Raw genomic sequence first — 22,149 nt, forward strand, 5'->3', positions numbered from 1 at the left:
CCTGCATGGCCGGCACCTGAGTTGTGTACAGAGTTATTTTTAAATAAGTCCCCATTCAAATACTGCTTTCCCATTTGGAAGAGGGTTGATGTCAGGTTTTTTTTTCCCCCTTCCAGAGGGCTTTGCAAAGCAAATATTTCACCAGGCAGGACCCCCTCCCCCCCAAGGCGGGGGCTGGCATGGGGCCTCATACTCACACACACAGACATGCAGCTTGGCTCCAGTCTTTTACTCAGTTGGAGGTGGAAGGGGTTTAGGGACCTGCCCAGGACAGTGCAGGTCACCTCCACCCTTGGTGAATGAACCCTCCAGTCTGCTGCCGAATGGCTAGAGGTGCAGCAGGGTCCCACGTTGTTAATGGCATGGGGGGGCGATCCTGGGACACAGCGAGTGAAAACACTGAGCGTGGGGTGACAGGTGCTGCTGGGTTTTTGCCTGTGCTGAGGTGCAAGAGCAGCCCAATCACTTACTGCTGCATCGCTGGGGCTGTGAAAGCTCCTGGAAGAGCAGCCTGTTTGCCATCGGTGTGCCCATCAGGTTTTTTTGCCTTTTTTTTTTTTTTTTTGCTCCCAGGAGAGCTTGTGGCTTTTGAGACAACTGTGGCTGCAAAAAAAAAAAACAATTACAGTTGGCCTTAAAACATAGGTAATGAGGAAGGACCACCACCTGCAAGGCTGCAAACCACAGTGTGCTGCTCACCTGACCCAGTCCCTTGCTGGGACAGTGGCACCAATATCCTGGTCGCAACCAGTGAGGGCTGTGGGACCAGGACAGCCCGTGTTGGACTGTTGGACAAGGAGCTCCCAAGTACCCAAATTCCTGTCCTCTGGGCCTTGGAAGGTGCTCCCAGACTGGACCCTAGGGGAGACACTTTTTTTTAAATGTCCAAGTTTCTTTATTAACCTGAGTATAACAAATATAACATGTACACAGTATAAAAATGAACATAGAGCATGACAGAGGTACAGGTACAGCAAAGATACATGACCTATACAATGACCAGTTCATTGAATGATAATAATAATATATTAAGCATTTCATTGCTTGGAAAAAGCAAGTTTTGATTGTAAAAATTGTATCCTGTTCCACTAAAATTATACAAAGTACATTCAATACTGAAAAATGACTCAACAGAGCAGGACCAGGGCATGGCTGGCCTCTTGGTGTTACCTCAGGCTGGGACTGTACAAAATGAATCCAGATGTTTCTCTGGGATGAGTTTTAAGAACTTAACAATTAAATTAAAAAGTACAAAACTGTGTGTTTCAGGGAGGGTATTCTTCATTTAAAAGCATGTGGCACATGCGCTTTCGGTGGCACCAACAGACTTCAGCGACATGCAGATGGCGCCGCCAGGCATGGCGCTACGCAGGCTCCGAGTTGATGGGGGGCAGATTTTGGTGCTTGAAGTACTGCACAACTTGCTGGGGCAGCTCTGCCAGCACAGCTTTGGCCAGTGTTTCCTTGGGGGCCTGCAGGCAAAAAGAAAAAAGAAACACCAACATAAGAAGCCTACAGGGACTGAGCGAGGGCTTGCCAAGCTCTGCCACGCAGGAGAGGCTGGCACAGATGCCTAAGAAAGAGGACGAGCAGAGTCAGCGCAGCGCGGCTGGCCTGTCCCCAGCTCCAGACAGTGGCATCTCATTTAATACTCCCTTGAAGCCAGCTCTCTGATAGTCAGCACTTTGTACACCTGGGAATATATTGTGTACTACATCTTCCTTCCAGGAGATAATTCACTGGTTGGTCAGAATAAAATAAACATCCCCTTAGAGTAGAAAAATCAAGAATCTCCTAACAGCAGGTGAAAGGGAAATACAGTGTTTTGTTGCAAAAATGGGACAGATATGCACAGGATGATTTCCTGCATCCTTTGGCAATCCCATCAGCAACAAGCAGCACCCAGCGCCCAGCACAATCAGGAACAGCATCCAACCCAGGGCTGCCTCCTTCAACTCATCAACTTTCCTCCAACATACAGCAGTGGGTCAGGCATCCATCCCACAGGGATGGAGCAAGCATTGTGGGGTTGCAGCTTCCAAGAGCAGCAGACACTGGGACAGGCCCTGGGCTCATTTTCACCCCTGGGGACCTTGCACACTGCTGAGGATCGGCAGGTCAGCATTACACTGGGACACACTGGCCAGAGACCATGGCAAGGGAGAGACACAAGCCCAGTACTGCCCCAGCTTGTTGCGGGAACCCTGCTGTAATTGTTTTTTGCTCTGTGAGCACCCACCTGCCTGGTGGTGATGAGGGTGACAGAGATGGAGGATGCTCAAATAGAGCATGCCATGGCACTACGAGCACTGCTGCCCCTGCGTGTCTTGTCGCAGCGCTGATTCATGTGGTTAGTGCCAGCGTGTCTCCATGGGATGTGGGGTTTAGAGCTAGGGCAAAGCAGGCAGCTTGGGAGATGGCAGAGCCCAGTGGGAGGGTGACAAGTGCTCACCCTTTTGCCTCTAGCTGCCCCTTGAATGGCTCCCAAACCTTTCAGCATCTGCTGGGGTTGCCCCACTTCCAAGGTGAGAACCACAGAACAGTTTGGCTTGGAAGGGACCCTTGAAGATAACCGTGTCCACCCTCCTTCCATGGGACATCTCTCACTACATCAGGTTGATAAAAGAACCCTCCCCCACCCCGCAATGTGAGACCAGGCTTCTGCTCCCATCCCCTCATCTGCACAGGGCTCCCACAGCCTCCTGCCACCAGCACACCGCAGAGCACCGCGCTGGGGACAGCACAGCGCAGGGGCACGGACTCACATTGCGGAAATCCCGGAAGGGCACGAACTGGACGATGTCACGCACGGCCTCCTCGCCCGTGTAGGAGCGCAGCACCCGGCTGTCCCCGTCCAGGAACTCCATGGCGGCGAAGTCAGCGTTGCCCACCCCAACGATGATGATCGACATAGGCAACTTGGAAGCCTGCACCACGGCGTGTCGCGTCTCATCCATGTCGCTGATGACCCCGTCTGTGATGATGAGGAGGATGAAGTATTGCTGCGGAGAGGGGAGCAGAGGGTCAGAGCTGGGCGGGGTTGCATGCAGCCCATGTCGGGGGACGCATCTACCCAAGGGATTTGGGAGCACTCGCTGCTGGTGTCACCCCCTTCTAGCAGCACCCAGAAATTTCAGGTGACCCCATTCCCTCCAGATTTTGAAAGGCAAAATCCAAACAACAAACACAAAAACGTGTTGCGGCACTGCCTACATGTGCTTCTCCACTGGGGAAGTGGCTGCAGCAAGGATCCTGGCATGGAGGAGGGAGTGCTCCCTGCAGTGCCTGCTGGTGCAGACCACCGAATCTCACCTAATGTAATCTCAGTATCTATAATCTAATTGAACCGCCTGCTAGAGGTCTCACTGACTAATTTACTCTACTCAGTGATGGAAAAAGCTCCAACTTTTGCAGAGCTTCGGTGTCACAGGGGCCCTGACACAAGTCCGGCTGGCAGATGCAATCTCTTCTCCCCACTCAGCCCATGTCCAGCTTGCTGCTGTGCCCTGCAGAGCTGAGGAAGTGGATGGATGGACGGATGGACAGTCCTGCTGGACACAGCACAGCAAGTCTGCAGCATACGGACCCCTGAGAAGGCTCCTCCATCTCCTCCCCCTCAGGGGAAAGTAATGGTTCAATTTTGGCACATTACACATCTTGCGTGTGGTGGAGAAATGAGGAAAAACAAGCACTTAGGAGCATTAAAGCTCTTTGTTCCTCTCCTCATTCTTTCCATTTCCTCTGAAAACCACCAGTGCCGACGTCCCAGAAAAGCAGAAGAAACACAGTCCAAAGCTCATTTTCTTGTTTTTTTCTCCAGCCCACATCTTGTCTCCTGAAATTTTCCCTAAGTGCTTTCTTCCCTCAACACTCTCTTGTGCTAAAGCAAGCACAATGCTCCAAGCACAAATGGGGGTGGGTTTGTGGCATTGCTTCTGATTTGTGTGTGCCACAGCAGCAGGACCAGCTCCCTGCCCCCAGCACCACCGGCGACACAGGCTGGGGGTGCCAGCAGGACCCCGGACACGTCCTGGGAAGCAGGGATCTGAAACAAGGCAAAAATACAGCTGGGGGAAAAAATGTTTTCTAGGGGAAGATTTATACAGGAATGAAGTATCTGGATTCCAGAACTAGCATCAACACATTTTTTTGGTATTAAATGCCAGCATTTTCTCATACTCATGGCCAGCACTGGTCGCAGGACAAGTAACTGGGCCTGACCCTGTTTGTGAACCTCAATGGGAGAAAGTAAAATTTCAAAGACAGCAGCTGATAATGGGCAAAAATCCAGCTCATTCCACCCTTCCTCCCCATGTTTTTTGTCTGAGTAAATCAGTGCAAATTTGGCCTCTGAGCATGGTCAAAGAATAAAACAAGAAAGGTCCATCTCCCTTTGATTCTTTTTTTTTTTTTTTGTGAAATCCATAACAGGATCAGAGAAAAGCACACTAGAAAGTATGCAAGAAAAAAGAGAACAGAGCTCACCAAATGCTTCTCACTGCATATTTGAGAGGCCAAGGAGATGATGCTGGGGATCATCTTAAAAGCCTGGAGGTTCTGCAGCAGAGCGAGCTGGCTGGAGAGCATCTTCACAAGCAAGGTGCCAGCAGGCACTGCACTAGAGCATCATCTGGACGCATGCCAGATGAATTATGACAATATTAGAATAACCCCCTAGGGAGCAGAAAATCAGCCTGTCCTGAAGGGGTCACCCCCAGTGCTTGCCAGCATGGCCCACCTGGCAGCACCTCCCCATTTCTCCTTGTTCTGTTGCTAAAACAGCTGATCTCTGAATCCAGCACAGGCTTTGGAGATGATCATGGCAATTTACTAACAAAATCACCAACTAGGCTCACACGTGTAAACAGGACTTCAGGGGATTAGCTAGCATTTAACAGTGTGTGGCAAGGAAAGGGGAGCTTTGGATATGGGGGTCCTGCTGGAAAGGTGCGGGTTAACTCCCCTAAGCTTATCGATCCTCCCCTGGGAGCCAAGCCAGTCGTGTGCGCCCTGCATCTCTCCCCCTCTTGCTCAGACACCTTTTAGTGCTCCCATCCCTTAAGAGCAGACAGCTCCTCTGCTTGTGATCCACGTTGCCGTGGAAAAACTACCAGTTTGGGGGGTTTATTAAAGCCCCTCTCTCGTGTGGGAGCCCAGTGAGACCAGGACAAAGCGTGCAGATCCAGGTGAAGGCCCACTGTGTTTCCTGCCTGGCCACCACGCAGAAGACAACCTCATGGTGGCTCACCAGCCCGCAGGAGGTCTTTGTGGGGCTGCTGTCCCCATTGTCCCCCCGCTGGTGTCTCCACGCCATGGGGCTGCCGCCGGCACCACAGAGGGCGGTGCTGCCGCACACCGCTGAGACCAGCTGGATGAGGAGAAGGCCCTGGGGGAGCAAGGTCCCTGATCAATCACGCTTTGTGCTTCCAAAAAAGAGCCGTCTCCAGCCTCTGACGGAGCTATTACTTTGGTGCACATTATTTAAAATCTCCCTTGATTAAACTATTAGTGCCAACGGAGGGGTGCAATTTGCATATGATTAGTGCCTCTGCTCGGTGCGAGGCCTGTGGGCTTCTCCCTCCCCCACTGACACAAGCAGAGAAAATGAACACTGAGGAGCCACCTGGATGTGTACTGAATTAAACCCGATTTGGACCTTCCCCCACAAGTGCTGTGCATGGACGTGAGGACTGGCAGCCCGCAGCCTTCCTGGGAGGAGGTTTCAAAGGGGGGAAGATGGAACAGGAAGCACCAAGAAGGTGTTAGGATGCGGGAGGGGACGGTGGGCAGCAACAGGACCCCCTCGAAACAGCAGCAGCAGGAAGCGGCTTGCTTTAACGAAGAAAGCAAACAAAAAAAAGACAAGAATAGGGTAATAATGCCTTGTGCTTGGAGCTGGGAAGAGCAACAGCACAGAAGGCAAGGCAGAAGAAGGTGCCCTCAGAGAGAGACTGCATTCAGGAAAGCTTTCAACCCCAGCCAGCTCTGTCCGCACACAGGATGATGCCCCAGCTGAGCTGGCTCTGAGCGAAACCCAGCTCTCCATGCTCTCTGGAAGGCACCTCAGCCACCAGCGGCAGGCCAGAACCCCTGGCAGGAGGCCGGCCGGCAGCGGCAGCGCTGCCCGCCCAGCCTGGCTCTCCAAACCACAGCCCCACTCCAGCCTCTGCCTCCTAACAGCACGCTGGTGCCGCCTCCTGCACACGAGCCTCGCAGCCTGGTGCAACGGAGCGTGGTAGGAGGGGGCCTCTGTGCTAACGAGCAGCTTCTTGACATACGGATGTAAGCAGTCTGCTGGGCTAATTAACTGCAACTTCAAGGCCTGACGAGCGGCCGGAGTGGCCGCGCGGGAGCCCCAGTCCTGGCTCTGAGCCCACCGCTTTTCCAACTGGTGTGAAAAGCAGCGATAAAAGTGAGCCACCCAATGTCATCCAAGTGGGAAAAGAACAAAGGTCTTCTCCCAGGACAAGGTTTGGATTTGGCCACATAAGAAAGATAATGCCCTATGGCATGGCACGGCTCGGGCAAGCAGTCTGTGGACTGGTTGTGCTGTAGGGGCTTTCCCAGAGAGGAAACCCTGGGGCTGGTGCTCTCCTTCCTCGGTTTGCCAGCCTGGGTGTGCACCACCAGATCTCACCAGATCTCTTCACAGAGCACGGGGAGGTGCTTTAACCAAGAGGATCTTCCTCCAGCTGTTCCCTTGTGTTGAAGTGATGTAAGCCAAAGGTTTGAAGACACCCTCTGAACCTCGGCCCAGTTGCTCTCGTTTCCCGTCTGCACTACGCCAGCACTACCTACCACCAACCTAATTCCCCGTGGTCCCCATGACAGTCCTGTCAGTCCCACACCACACAAAAGCCCATGGCTATTTTGGAAGCAACATACTCCTCAGAACTATTATTCCCCTCTTGCCCAGAATCTACAAGTACAGAGGTTGCCCAGTTAGACCAAAGCCCCCAGGGAGCTCAGCAGAGGCCAGTGGCGAATGTTTCAGAAAACCAGAACAAGTTATCCTTTTCTGTATCCTGCTGGTGCATGTTATAGATTCCTGAGCCCAAGCTCGCACCTGGAAGTTCTCCCAGGACAGAAGGTCCCGGCCTTGCCACTTCTCACATGGGAGCTGCTCCACACCTCTGAATGTTCTGGCCAACTCTCTTGCTACCATTTCCAGGTCTACTGGATCCTTTCTGAGATAAGGGGACCAACATTTCGTACTGTGCTCAAGACATCTGTATCAATCCAAGGGATGGCCACCTCATGGCGTTTCCCACCCTTGTCTCAATTCTCTCCCCAATAATTTCTGATTTTCTACAGCTGCAGTTCTGTTGACTGCTACAGAGCTTTTGCATTGTTTTTTTTTCCTAAGAAGCATCTGCAACAACTCGACATTCTCTGTCTAAAGTGACAACAGCCAGCTGAGAGCCCACGGCTGGGCTTCACAGACAGGGTTAGTTTTAACTTTCCTTCAAGTCCTTTCCATTCACCAGCATGGGGCAAAGAAACAGCAGATGCATGTCAGCCACGAGGGATGGGGAGATCTTCCCACAATTGTTTGCAGGCAGCTTTCATCCCAGCTCCCCTAAATAGTCTGGTCTCGCAAGCCAGCTTTGTCTGCCGAACTTGTCATGTTGCTGGGGAAGGAAGTTCAGCCGTGACACCACAGCAGCCATGAGATGCTCAGGCAGGCACAACTGCCACCCTCCTGGCTGTTCCTCCCACCTGGCGACATGTTGGAGTTGTTGTTAAACCTGAACAACGCAATTTCTCCTACAAATAGCCAAGGCTGAGCCTGGCTCTGCACCACGTCTCCCTCAGCCTCGTGGCTTTCCTTCAGCCTCAACTCTCCTGACGTGAAAGCAGGGGACAGGAACCCACAGCACTGGGTCAGCCACCCCGTAGTCCCAGGCAAGGGCAGTGCCTGAGCTGGGCACCGCCGTGACGGCAGCAGAACAGCAGAGAGCACAGAGCTGCGCTGCTGGTCGCGGGGTCAGGGTGGGTTCAATTCTCTGCTGGGTCCTCTCCACCTGGCACTTCAGCCACCTCGCACCACTCAAGACACTGAACCCAAGGACCGGCTTTGAAATGCCGGCCCAAGGTGGCCACGCAACACGGCAGCGTGAGAAAAGCGGGACTTACGGATGCAGCCTCCTGCTGGGTTGCCTGAGCTGCAAACCGGGCCACGTGGTTGACAATGGGGGAGAAGTTGGTGGGTCCGTAGAAGCGGATGTGAGGCAGGCAGGCCGAGTATGCTTGGACAATGCCCTCCACGCCTGCAGGGAAACCAGAGAAGCCAGACATCACAACACGCAACAGTCCAGGCCAGCCACAAGTCCAATACCATACTCCAAGCATGACTGGCTGGTAATACCGTGGGGGCTGAACTTAGAGATATTTTTTCCACAAAACTCATCCAGCTCATCAAGTTTCATCTCTCTCTCCTCAAATGTTCTAAAAACAGAGCTATGCTCCTCAGTAGCAGATCCTCAGACCTTCTCTTATAAGAGAGGCCTTGTTTCTGCAAAAATCTCAAAATCAGGCAAAAAGGAGGAGCAAAAAGAAAAGCAACTTGGGGTCTCTGAGCATAACCAAAGGCAGACAGACACAGGGCAGAGGAGGTAGTGCAGAAGCCAAAATGTCCCAGAACCACCCTCAGAGCACCCAAGCTGTGTTTGGAAAGCACCACTGAGACCTGCAAGTCATCAGAGACTCTTCTTCTGCTGTCCCACAGACCTGTTCATGAAGACCCTTCTGTTCTTCCCAGCTCACATCAGCGAGAAGAGTAAAGTCAACCTAAAAAGGCTCTCTTTATGAACTGTTTGCCAGCATGAGGATAAGGATTAGGATTTTGCTATTTGCAGTGGTGCTGATGCTGCAACTCTTTTCTAAGATCCTTGTGCTTTTCACAGAATCATAGAATGGCCTGGGTTGGAAGGGACCAAAGATTACCTAGTTCCAACCCCCTTGCCATCGGCAGGGATGCCACCCACTAGATCAGGTTGCTCAGGGCCTCGTCCAACCTGGTCTTGAACACCTCCAGGGATGGGGCACCCACAACCACTCTGAGCAACCTGTTCCAGTGCCTCACCACCCAAACTTTTGCACCAAACTGTTCTGGAGTCACCCCATCTCTTACTGTGGGCACAGTTATTTAGAAAGAGCTTGATCGACATCATAAAGACTTGCAAAAGGAAATAGGAGACATAATTCTCAGACACAGCAGGAATTGCGCTCCTTTCTTCTAGGGCCTCCTCTTAACACCTGAGACAGTAGGCACCAGCAGAGTCCTACAAACCCTGCTGCAGGACTGGGGAATTTATGTGGGGCACTCCAGGGCATGTCACTGTGCCCTGAATCCAAAGCTGCTCCCACCCCGTTTAGTGTCTGTGCACATGTAAGTTACCCATATCTGCTGTAAATTACACAGCAAGACACAAACCCTCTCCAGCTGGGAAGAAAGTTCTCTCCCACCACTCATCCTACCTGGAGGTGATGACATGGCATCAGCCCCTTTTCAGGTGCTGCGCTATGACACTAGACCGAGCGCTGATGCATGGTTTACGCATTGTTCCCACCGCCTTTCAGCCCTGACTCCGCAACTGCTTGCACGCAAGCAGGTTGCCTGCCCATCGTGTGATACCTCAGGGCTATGCAGGGGCAGCTGGGTGATGTCTGGCCACATCACTCCTCCCTTCCTGGCCTCAGTTTCCCCAGGAAGTAATCTCCTGAAAAGGTGCATGTGTGTGTAACTAAAAAAAAAAAAAAGCAATTCTGCAATTAATCAGCTGATAATCAATTATTTGGGAAGGAATTGTCACTGATAGAGATGCATGACAGTGGCTTCTGCACCCTACAATGCATGTAATAAATCAGGTCAAACAGAAAGCCTCACAGCTACTGGAGAGCGATTTAATGAAGCAAATACAGCAGATAAGCAGATGTTCATAACAAGCCTTCATAACCTAGTGACTAGTGAATGAGTCTGGAAGCTGACTGAGCTCCAGTTTTGCTGGGGTGAAGCAGAGGTCAACCCGGACAGCTTTTGCAGCTCATGGTAGCCCTTACCATTTATGATCTGAGCAACAATTGAGCAATGACGATCAGCTCTCAGTTGCTAAATGAGATACAGAAGCGTTAAGTCCGAATTCCCCATCTGCTAAACAGCCCTTGTGTTTCTCACAGACTTGCTGTAGGAGCAGACGGCTGGTAGGACACATCAGACATCAGAAAGAAGGCGTATTTTTACACTGTCTGAATCCAGTTGCATTTTACCCTGGGACCTCCTACACACCCCCAAATTTTCTCTGCTTTCTGTTGAGTGCACCCTTATTACTTGCTCTGCTTCACTGTTAAAGGCTGTCTCTGAACAGACCTTGAAAAACTCCTGAGACAAGTTACCAGAGAAATCCAGAGGAAAGGCAGAAGACGCTGACGGCATAGAAGGGGCTGGCAGGTGCTCACCTGAACAGAATGGGTTGGTGGGATTGAAGTTAATGGCAAACTCGTGGGATACCTGTGGAGAAGAAAAGACCTGAATTAACACGGTAACGAGTGCAGAACAGGATGCTCTCTGCCAGTTTAACCAGTGCGGCAGTCGCACAAGCGCTGCAGATGTGGTAGTTCATCCTGCGGGGCCAGCAACGCTTCCCAGCCTTTTGCGACCCAACCAAGCAAGGAGCAGAGCAGACAAACGTGGTCAGGATTGAGTAGTATCTGAGGACAGACTGGTTCCTGTGCGCCTCCACACCCCGTCATGCATCCACCTCAAATTATCATATCAGTTCTTTTACAGCTGTGACAGCAGGTTTCTCCACATGGCTTCCCCGCTGGCTGCTCACCGTTCACTAGGAAAAATGACTTCATCCCATTGCATATTATAAAGGGAGAAATCTCAATTAACATCTCAGGCAACCCCAGTTCTGGCAGCAACCTGGCTCTCCACCTCTTGGCAAGTGACACGGCAGAGTGGGAGGGAGGACCTTTTGCCCTGCACGAAAGGAAGAGCCCTACAAACTGCTCATTTGGCCTCTGAATGCAGGAGTGGCACCTTTCAGGTGCTGCCAGCGCATTGTCCCTCATCTTGTGCAGGTGCCAGCTCTCCCAGCAGAACCTCCTGCCTCTTTCCCTGTGCCAACCCCAGCACTCAGGCAGCCACAGAGCAAGCTGGCTTGAAGACCTGACCTGGCACGTCAGCTGCAGTGACAAAGCCAGCAGATGACTAGCTTCATGACCTGGGTCATCACAGGGGTGAAAGGCAGCACGGGAGAGGTGACAGGAACACACGGGTAAGGTGACGTGAACACAGCAAGTCCCAGCACAGACTGGGTTGGTTTTCATTGACCACGAAACCATCCTTTGTCCAATGCAGGTGTAAGAGCCTCCAGGTTTTCCACCACCTCCTTCCAAGCTGAGGGAGACGCTCTTAGGAGGAGGTCCTACGGGACATTGGCACCAGCAGATAGCCCTGCACACCCTGGCTTGTTGCATCAGCCCAGCCAGAGAAACCACACAGCAGCGCTGAAGGAAAATCAGGGAACCCACCTGATCTACTTCCATGGAAAGAGCCTGCAGACAGAAACCACACACACAAAAAAAAAGGGGGAATGGTCACTTTGAACCTATCGTTACCACCAAAGACAAGTGTGGTTCAATGGCTGAGGTGCAAAAGAGGCTCAGGACTCCTGAGCTCCAGCATAAACCTTGCCAGTGTTGGTGTGGGTCAGCTGTTTGCTTGGGGAAGAATCATCAGATCTGGGAGCTTAGGCATTCCTCACTCTGCTACCTGCATTTCAGGCACGTTAAGGAGTGAACGGACTCTCAGGAGCACCGAGGACACACAGCTCCTTCTTTCAGCACCTCTGGAAGTTGAAGGCATGACTTGGGATTTCAGCCCACTGGCTCAAGGACTCCAAAACAAAAAGCTCTCACTCTGTTCGTGCTGGAGTTACAAAACAAGGATATTTTCTTCCTCTCACAAGGGTGGTGGTTTGTTGAGGTTCTCAGCCAGGGGATTGCTTCAGGACATGCGTACTCATAACGCTGGCAAAATGAATGTCCTCTACAGCACCATGTGAAGCCGAAGTCCTCCCGAGACTGGAAAGTAGCACGCATCTGATTCAGACTTTCCAATTATACTGGGCATTGTGTTGAAAGCAGCAGAAACTATTTTTGCAAGGCACCATGGGGTGGGAAACAACAAACAAACAAAAGTAGGTCAGACTAAAACTCTTCTGTGCTGCAAAGCTGATGAGTTGCCGTACCAGCAAATGTTAACAGCCTGCTCGGGTATCTCCATGCCTGTTGAGCAGAACCAGTAATGTTCCCATTCATGCCAATAAGTAACTTGAGTGCTGGAGACATGTTCCGAAATGCATGACTTGTTTTTCACACACCATTTCTGGTGGAAGCCTTAATTTTGGGCAATATGTGCCAGATTTGTGGATTTTCAGTTATAAAGGGCTCACTGTATTTTTTTTAGAAGACATTCAAAATTCTGTCATATAGGTATTTATAGACCAGGTAAGCAAAAAATATTTCCATGTTTTGCAACTGAAAAAGAGGGTTTTCTCTTTCTTTAAGCACCAGCGAAATGGTTTGGAGCTGCTTTCCTCACTTTTTGCAGCATTACCTACAAAACAGACTCCCTGCACGGCAGAAATGTTTTCAAACCTCCTCTGGAGTTTTTACAGATTATATATATCTCTGCTAGAAAATTCAGCAAGAGGGCTTGAAAACAACAACTCCCCCCACCCAAATAAAGGAACTCATTCCCTATTCAGCTCTGTACGTTGTAGAACAGTTTCTGCGGATCACAAACACACATAGAGCCCACAGGTCACCAACAACAGTGGGACCTTTCCCAACAGGAAGAAACTCCAGCAGCTCCAAAGGGTGAGACATGCACCTGCAGCCCAGCTGTGCCCTCTTCTACTTCTGGATGGAAGCTCCATCTTTTCTCACCAGGAATTGCAGATGTGCCCAAGCCCAGGCAGGAGGAGAACAGGGCAACCGGTGGGGCTCTGATTTTAAGCATCAGCTTCTCTAGGGCCTCCTTGCCTTTGCCTCATCCCACAGCAACCAAAACCCATCTGCTTCCTTCTCCTGCTTCCTACTGGGAAATTGCTCGAGGCTCTTTACAGAGCTGTTACATTGCAAGATGTTCTTTGACATTTCCAACGAGACTTCTGTGTGCAAAATATCTCACTCCGACCAGTTCTTTGAAAGCATTTGGCAGTGCCATGGCAACAAGAGCGCAACGAGAACAAAGCGCGATTTATACGACTCTTATCTCTAATGATCTTCCCCGTTTTTACCCTCGTCTGTTGTGTACAACGGCCGTCGGTCAGCATGGCAGAGTTTCACCCACTGCCAGGACAAGGTGCTGCATCCCCAGGTTATCAGCTGCAGAGCTCCCCACGGAGTGCTTGCCGTAACACGAATCTTGTGTTTCAGCAAAGAGCAGCTATTTGGGCTTTGTCGTTACCCAATGAGCCTCGCCTATCAAAATCCTGAAACGTGTGAGCTGAGCCCCTGGGACACACGCCCCAGACAAGGCAGTGGGGACGGAGCAGAGCCAAGAGGGGAGGCACGTGGGGCCCAGAGGCTGAACGAGCCAAGGACTGGAGGGACGGCACTGGGGGGGCCGTGCTCAACGCAATGCAGGTAAATGATGTCCCCGAGCCAGGCTGCTGGGGCGGCTGTGCCTGGCCCCGGTGCTGGAAGCCTCCGCTGCAAATGTGAGACAAGGAGCGGGTTACTCCAGGCGTTAGGGTGGGTAACATTTATTTGTGCATCAAACAGCTGGGGATGGAGAGTTGCTCTCTGCCAGGGCTTATGCAGGCTTACAGATCATTCTGGGGGAGAAAGAGGCTTGTTTCCAGTGGTGCTTATGGAGTGTCAGCAGCGGGAGCTGGTGGAGGCACCTCTGCAGCTCGCTGCAGGGGACCCCTGAGCCATCAGCTGACATCCCCAGCCTGTCAAACTCCTCCAGCCGTGCGGGACAGACAACTCCAGGCTCACGGGCTCACAGGCAGTAACCAGGAGTCCCTGTGGGGCACAGGCCTGCTCTCCCTGCCTTGCTCAGGGTCCTTCCTCCTGCCTTATGGCTTCACCTAATGCCCCAGGCCCTGCTCATGCCCAGGGCTGCAGCCCAGCAGTGCAGTTTCCACCCAGGTGGCAGTGAAGCAGGATGCTCGGTGGGATGACCGACCCATTCCCCTGCACACTGCAGCCTAGGTTGCCAGGCTCCTTCCAGCCTGGCTGCGTTTTCCATTTCCATTTCTCCCCACAAACAATAAATCCCCAGTTGACAGCTGACAACTGTTATTCCTTGGAAGCTGCTCACCAAGATTTTCCTGCAGAAACTGGTGAAATGACAGACCAGAGACATTTCACGGCCAAGGGGGATGAATCAGCTCCAGTTTGCGCAGGGAAGGATGGCCTCTTGTGAGTGGCAACCAGCAACAGCTCCCACTTGAGTTGCAGGGATTTGGGCTGCTGGGAGATCCAAGAGTCTGGGTTGAAATGGTGAAAACACGAGAGCTGCTGGGATCTGCCCTGCGGTCACAGCCAGCTGAGGGTGCGAAGAAAGGTGGCGGTCGGGTGGGAGCCACCGTGCTGGTGGCTCTGATGAGCAGTGCTGGACTGGTCCTGTGGGGCCTCTGCATGGATTAAAAATGACCCCCGCAATGGTCCTTCTCTCTGGGGAAGATGTGGGATGCACGCCTGAGGGGCAAAACATCCCCAGCCCCAAAGGCCGGCAGCGCAGAGCTCCCCTGCCCAGCTGCTTGTGATGTACGTGCCCTGCTCTGCTCAGCCCGGAGCAGTGCTCCCCTCCTGCCGCAAAGCAGACAAAAAAAAAAAAAGGCTCTTGGATCAACCCCAGCACTGCACCGCGAGCTGGGGACTTCTCAGCAACAAGCGGAGGTAACATGCACCAAGAGCAGTCAAAAGACCCAGCCGGTAGGGGAACACTGCGGTGTCCCAGAGCAGCTTCTCAGCTGCGTTATGGGAAAACCAAGGCCGTACATCGCACCTCCGGACAGCCGGAGCAGCCCAAAGCCCTGTCCCTCCGTGTGCCCCACTGCACCCAGCACCACATGAAGTTACCAGGGCTCTGCAGTGCGAAGCGCTCTGCAGACATGAAGGAGAGGATGAGCGGGCTCAGGGGCTAAAGAAAGGTCTTGTGAAAATGTCAGAGGAAAGGAATGAGCTCCCCACAGAGGGTCAGCGGTGGCTCTGGGCACAGGGTGCAATTCCCCAGCCCTGCTTCCTGGAGCCTTCAGACGAAGCAGTGTTTGTGGGGGGAATGCCGGTTCCAGTGGGCCCCCATGCTCTGCCACGTGCTTCTGATGCTCCAGCACACAGGTCGCACTGCCAGCGCTGAGGACACCTTAGTAGAGCCCTTCTGCTCTAATCCCCCACCAGGACCTGCAGAGAACATCAACTGGAGGCCAGTCGGCTCCCAGCCTCCTGCCAGAGCTTGCTGCTGCCTGACACACTCCTCCAGGGTCCCGAGATTGCTCCTTCCTCCTGCCAGCAAAACGATCAACAGCTGACTGCCCGTCAGTGCCAGGGAGCTGCTGCCTTAGCTCCAGCCTGGCTCAGAGGGCCTGCTGCCTGTGCTCCATCCCTGCCTCACTGCCCACCTGCGCTGCCACATCTCTCCCTGCGAGCCGGAGTGCACCCTGTGCCCTGCTCCTGCTCCGGCTCTGCTCCTGCCCTCAGGACAAACATGTTTCAAACACGTGGATTGCTGTTGCGTGTTACCTTCCAGTCCGGTGGGAGCTGGGCACCGAATCCCAGAGCAGGAAACATTTTGTCTCTAAAAGAGAAGAAGAAAACATAGTGGCGTACACGTGCACAAAGGATGCTTGCATGGCTTTTGCTGAAGGCATGCTCCTCTGCAAACCAACAGCCTCCCCATCCCGCCAGCTTCAGTGAAAGCACCCGCTGTGCAGCCAACTCTGGATGCTAAATATGTGGCTGGGACAAAGCAGCAGCCAGCAGCAAGTATCAGCAAGCTGGGGACATCTGCCTTTGTGCTAACACAGCAGGTGAGTGGTCACCAGCCGCACCGAGAGAAGGATGCTCCACGTCTGCTTGAACATCATCATGCTCGACAGTGGTGATGGGGAGAGAGGAGAAACTGTCCTTACCTGCTCTCCTCGTCCCAGTGTCTGCATCTCAATGTGTGAGGCAATTTTCTCCTAAGGAGCTTTTCAAAAGCAAGGCAATATTTGTGCCTGCTTTGAGGGTGGGAAGTCAAGCCATGGAAACAGGTGAAAAGCATCCCAGCACCCCTTTGGGAAGCAGGGAAATGTATGCAAAACGACAGTGGAGCCCAGAAGGTGCTTACGAGTCATAGTCCTGGATGATCTGCCCGACAGCCCAGATAGCTGACAAGTATTCGTTTGTTCCCATGGGGTTGATATAGTGCAAAGAGGAGGGGTCTCGCGGGTTCCCGTTGGAGGCTGTGAAGTCAATCCCAACCTGAGGTGCGAGAGAAGCACAGACCCATCCTCTGTTACTAGTCACCACTACACACCTAGCGACTGATTCTCTATAGTAAAAGGACCATGTGAGGTTCAGACACAGTCCCACCATGACCCAAACCTCAAACTTGAGAAAGTTTAACAAAATTCAGCTCTTCACCCTCCCTAAAAGAAATATTAGGGCAGACAAAGCAATCCACTATGATACCTGTTTTTTTCACCATCAAGCATCCCAGACAAGGTGTCCCAGGGCAGCTCCAGCTCCTGGAGCAAGCCTCCACCATTTCTGGGGCTCATGCCTGGGACTGTCATTGCCCATCTCCTGGGCACTAAGCTCGGGAAACAAGTAGCCCCATGGACAGCAAAGTGGCCAGGGCTGCCTGGGCATTTGCTGGATCTGAAAGCAACCCTGAGGGGGGCTTTCCCTGCAGCTGCTGTACATGGTGCTTCCCCTGGGTGCAATGTAGGCTGAGATGCTGCTTTGTCAGCAAAGCACTCATATTTCTCCCTCCTCCATGCTATTTAAAGACATATGTAGGAATGCGTATCCGAGATCTCGGACCCAGTTAAATCTGGTCAAATGTGGTGAGGTAATGAGCCACCAGATTTGAAATGACTCGGAGAGAAGAGCAAGGAAGAGACAAGCAGACGGTGTGACTGTGTTTGCCTAGTTTGCAGAGCAAATAGGAAAAAAACCAAAATAACTCTGGTGGCTAAATTGAGCTCAGGGGATTTGCACTGGATTTTGCTCCGTATCTGTAATGAGAGAGGAAAGACTCAGCTCCTGGGCTTGCAGCCGCAGATGGCTGGGTCAAAGCCAGGGGTGGGGAAGATGAGACATCCCCTGCGGCGCTGGGGCAGCTCTCAGCAGGGGCAGCTGCTGCTCTGCTTGTGCCGAGGGGATGCTGCTGCGAAGTGCAGGGGCTGGGAATGGTCCCAGCAGCCACTGCCCTCCCTGTGCTCGTTCCAGCAGGATGGTGGCAAAGGAACATGCAAAAAGCCTGGTAAAACCTGACTTCTTCAGCAAGCACGTTAGAGTCATAGCTCACTGCCGTAACACCTGCCCTGGTGCAGCTGGAGGAATGAGAAGTGCTGCTTTCAATAAAACAGAAGCGGCCAAGCCACACTCGGGCAGAGAGCAAGAGGGAAACTGAGGCACTGCGCACTTACCGACGCCAGCTGCCTTCCCAAATGGCAAGGGTGCATGCAGCAGTTTTGTCCCTGCCGGTGTACCAGCACGTCATTGCACACATTGCCCAACACGTAAAAACCCACCCAGGAGAGCAAAGATCGAACCAGGTGCCTTGGGAAGGGGAGAAACCCAGTGCCCCCGTTACCAGCAGATCTTTAAACAGGGAGGAGCAATTTCAGCATTCAGACTAATTTACGCAAGAGCTCTGTGCTACCAATAAACTTAATGATTTTCCCTTTCTATTCACTCTTCAGCATGGAGACCTTAGTTCACAGCAGCAGAATGGCACATAAAGAGCTCTCACACTTGTTCCTGTTTCTATGGCAACTCTTCCTCCTCCTCCTCTTCTCCCCACCATGTTTTGAGACAAGACAACAAAATAAAAATTGAAATTACTGTGTGTGCCCAGAGCGCGCTGGATACTGAATCAGAAAAGTTTTCAGAAATTAGAAAGCTAGTGGGGGGAAGAAAAACAGCACTTTTGTTTTGTGGTGGTTTCACTTGGGGTTGTAACGTCCTCATTTAATTACTCTTGACAAACCATCGTGGTTCCAGATCAAGTGAGGGTGGAATTCCAAAAAAAATATAAAAATGCAGAAACACTGTCTCGCTAACAGTCCAAAGCCTCCGAGCAGGGTTCAAAATAGGGAGACCTCGCTCAAAAATCTGGATGCTAGTCAAAACCAGTAACGGGGAAATAAGTTGGTACAACTTTGTGAAGACTCGTGAGGACTTTGTGGGACTCTGATCTTCAGCAATAGTCTTGAGCACCAGCAGGCCGTGATGCACTTTGAGCATCGTGGTACCCCAAAGCCCCAGTACCACATGGCTTAACAGCAAAACGAGGCATCTCCTCATTGCTGTGAAACCACACCCAGCCAAGCCAGCAGGATTCGGCTCTGTGGTTCAGCTGGCTGAAGGGCAGCTTCCTGTGCACGTTATTTCACGCCTGCCTTGGCAGAGCCTCCTGCAGCACCTCCCTTCACAGTTTTGACCATGACATATTTGTTACCACTACTGGAAAAAGAGCAGCGAAAGTCCTTACAGTGAACATCAGCTGGCAGCCTCCCAGGATATAGTCTAGGAAGGAGAAATCTCTGGTTATCTGAAAGAAAACAAAAAGAAGCGTGTTTCAGCAATCTTCACCATTGCAGGAAAAAGACTTGACCCGGCACAAGAGAGAGAGCAAAGGGGTGCAAATTGCGCGCTAAGGGGAGAGAAACCCAGGTAGAAAGAAAATTGCCCTTTTGTTCATGCTCCATAAGATGCACACTTGGAAATGCAAGAGGACTGGAAACAGAAGGGATGGGGGAACTCAGTGCAATAAAAAGTCCCTGCCAAGGAGCAGAATGAAACATTTCAGCATTGCGCTCACCTTGCAGGACTTGACAATGATGATCCCAGAGTTCTTGTAATTCTTTTTCTTCTTTTGCTTTTTGGGGTTAATGCACTCTAGTTCTAGCTGTAAGACATGAGATGGACACTGGTGTGAAAGCAGTGTTGGGCTGTCCCAGGTGGACGCAAATGCTGAATGATGGTGATGCTGCAAACCACCTGCCTTTCTGCAGTGGCCACATCCCGCCAGGCACCTTCCCTCCGTGCGTTTCAAAGTGCTCACGTGAATGAGCTACGGTGAGCTGCTGCTATTTAACAAAGCAAACCAAGGCACAGGATCCCTGTGGGAAGGGGCTTTTCCTTTCTGGGGGTGGGTTAACAACAGCAAACAGCCACTCTAGAGGTGGGAGTCACCTGCAGCAGGGGCAGAGAGGAGCCGTCACCCGAAGCTAACTGCAAAACTGAACTGCTGCCCAGTCCTCCCCACTGCTGGAATAGCTGGGACAGACACACTGACAGCTAGGGCAGGCCACAGCCTTTTCTCAAACGCTCTGGGGAAACAAAATGCCTTGTCAATGTTCAGAAAATTGCTGCAATATTGCATTTCTTTAAATCTAAAACCATTTGAATAAAAACTCTTGTCAAATAACAGTCTAAATTTGGGTTGGTTTGGGCTTTGGATTCATCGTTCCTTCAGTCCCTGGGTGCTGAACAACTGCCTCCGGCTGGGACCTCCAGAAGCTTTCCCCCACTCCGCAAGCAACCAGTATGTCAACAGAAGGCAAGACAACAGCCCCACTTCTCACAGGAGGAGGCACCACGCAGCTGATAACCTGGAAGAAGACCAGCTCCAGCGTGCAGCAAGCTGGGAGGAAAGCGGGATGTGAGATCACCGGGTGCTCACAGCAAACGCGGACTGCTTGAGGAGGTTCTCGATGGGGAGAGAAGGGTAAAGAGTGGCAGAGAGGAAGGGAGGGGAAGGCTGGCAGCACAGGAGTCCCAAGGCTGCAGATGGGAGGATTAAAGCTTGGCTAGGTGCAAGGAAAAGCTTGAGGAGAGCTGCAGGATGAAATGTTGGAGCCAGGAGGGCACCGAGGAATAGATACACAGCTCTTCGCTGAGCCCTCAGTCGCTGCCATACCACAACCAAGCTACGGCTTGAGATTGCTGAGGTTCAAAGACCACAGGCAAAGGGAGGGAAACTGAATCGCTGCTGCACAGCTGGAGGAGGAGGGGAAGCGGGGCACCAGGTGCCACAAGTGTCCTCCCCTCCTAGTGTGGGTCCACAGCTGCAAAACCCAAATCCAGCCAGCTCATCTTTCTACTGAGCAGCATGCTTGTGAAGGCTCGCAGATTTCACTAGGGCCTGAGACGTCAACTACAGAGCACCCAGGGGCTCCTGCAGCCCTTAACTTGGCAGCTAAGCAGGACTGTAGGTTATCTGCCAGGGTGCTGCGTGGTTTGGAAAAAGCTGTCAAGGGGGTGAGTCCTCCAGGCGGCTCAGGCACATTTGGGATCAGCCTGGAGATCAGCTGGGAACCCCTGGGCTCAAAAAGTCAGGCTCTGAGAAACGGGCACCCAAATACTACATTGTTCACACTGTAGTGTAAACAGAGAAGAGACGGGCTCGAAGCAGGTGCTGGGTGTCTTCAGCACTGGGGCAGGTGCCCTGGATCAGTCCTTCTCCATCTACCCTCAGCGTGTACAGAGATTCATGGCAGTGATGGATGGAGCCTGGAGCCTGGATGTAACCACCAAACCCCAGGACCACGGAGTTTCCAGTGCCCAGCACCACAGACAGGCCAGGGACTGCCACCGTACTGAAGGGGAATGTGTGACCAGAGAAGGGATGGGACTGCAAGGGATGGGGAGAGAAGCAGCGCTGGTGGGCAGCTTCCAGCCAGTCGGCAAAAGCAGACGGAGCCTCTTACAAACAGGCTCAAAACTCAGCTGCCTGATGCACTGCAGCTCCGGCAGCGTGTATAAATAAAGGCATATTTGGCTGAGTATTTCAGCCATCTCATGTCGCAGCATAGGTCAAATACCAGCATGCCCAAGAAAAAAACAAAAACTAACATTAATAAAACAAACAAAAAAAACCCCTCTAGGGCAGAAATCAAGTAACCGAATGCTGCTGACAAGCCTACAGTAGGAGCGGCACCAGCTGACAGGGGAAGTGGCCAGGCCCTGGGGGATTCAGCAGAGCAGGAGACCTCAGCCTGGAGAGTGGGTATGGAAGAAGCAGACAATGTGCACACTGCAAAGAGCATTTTTTTCCTCCGTATCTCAGAGCTGAGAATTCATGGCTCCCTGCAATTCATTCAACTCCCTACAATAAATACAGGAATTTTGCTGCTGCCTTCTGACCACAAAATCATCCCAGTACTGGAGGTCCTCAGCAAGGAGGTCCTCACCAACCCTCTGTCCTGGAGACAGCCACAGCCTGCAACCAGGCTGGGGCTACAGCAGCTTGGAGCCAGAGGCATTTTCCAGGCACAACAAGGGGAAAACTACGAAGACAGAAAAGCCTTGAGGCAGGAGGTGTGATGCTACAACAGCCCGAGTCATAGCTACAGTCTGATACAGCCTGCCCTGGCCACCATCAGCAAGAATAGAGGGAGGGTACGGCAGCAGAGGGGACGCGAGCTCTCGTCTTATTCCCATCTGCAAACGTGCAGTGCCTTGTCTGCAGCAAGAGCATCTCTCTGTTCCTGTTTCCATATTTACCCCCGTCAGTGTGGCCAGATGAAAGGATGAGACAGGTCACACGGAGCCGCCTCGGGGAGCAGGGATGCTGGAGTGCGGTACCCAGTGCTGACGAGCAGTGGCTGCTTGCTTTGGAAGCAGCTTCCTCTGCCAGAGCCCCTGGCAGCTCAGCCCTGCGCAGCGTCAGCAGGGGCACAGATGGAGCGGGGATGGAGGGCGCCTGGCCTTTCCCGATGCAGCCTTCATCTCTGCCCAGATGCTGCCCCTGGAGCACTGGGAGTTACACAAGCGAGGCAGCAACAGCCGAGCCGCCCAAGGGGAAGAGGCAGAGAGAGCCCGTCCCCAGCTGCACCCACGCCACACGCTCGGGCACGTGCACGGAGGCACGGTGGCACAAGCGCGCAGCAAGGAGAGCTTAACTCTCTT

The 22,149-nt window shown here is 52.4% G+C and overlaps 1 protein-coding gene across 2 annotated transcripts in view; it reads right to left on the reverse strand.

Annotated features, from left to right (window-relative positions):
• Positions 1-871: 871 nt before the first annotated feature.
• CPNE2 (copine 2) overlaps positions 872-22,149 on the reverse strand; it is a 58,677-nt gene continuing 37,399 nt past the window's right edge. For both annotated transcript variants that reach the window (XM_083852290.1, XM_083852289.1), the window contains exons 9-16: positions 19,058-19,144; positions 18,728-18,787; positions 16,355-16,488; positions 15,766-15,820; positions 10,459-10,510; positions 8,137-8,270; positions 2,766-3,002; positions 872-1,472 (exon numbers count right to left, since the gene is read on the reverse strand). In XM_083852290.1, the coding sequence (XP_083708416.1) occupies positions 1,365-1,472; positions 2,766-3,002; positions 8,137-8,270; positions 10,459-10,510; positions 15,766-15,820; positions 16,355-16,488; positions 18,728-18,787; positions 19,058-19,144 (867 nt within the window). In that variant the 3' untranslated portion in view covers positions 872-1,364. The remainder of the gene's footprint in view (positions 1,473-2,765; positions 3,003-8,136; positions 8,271-10,458; positions 10,511-15,765; positions 15,821-16,354; positions 16,489-18,727; positions 18,788-19,057; positions 19,145-22,149) is intronic.

This window comes from Anser anser (assembly GCF_964211835.1).
Source record: "Anser anser genome assembly, chromosome: 11".
Lineage (NCBI taxonomy): Eukaryota > Metazoa > Chordata > Aves > Anseriformes > Anatidae > Anser > Anser anser.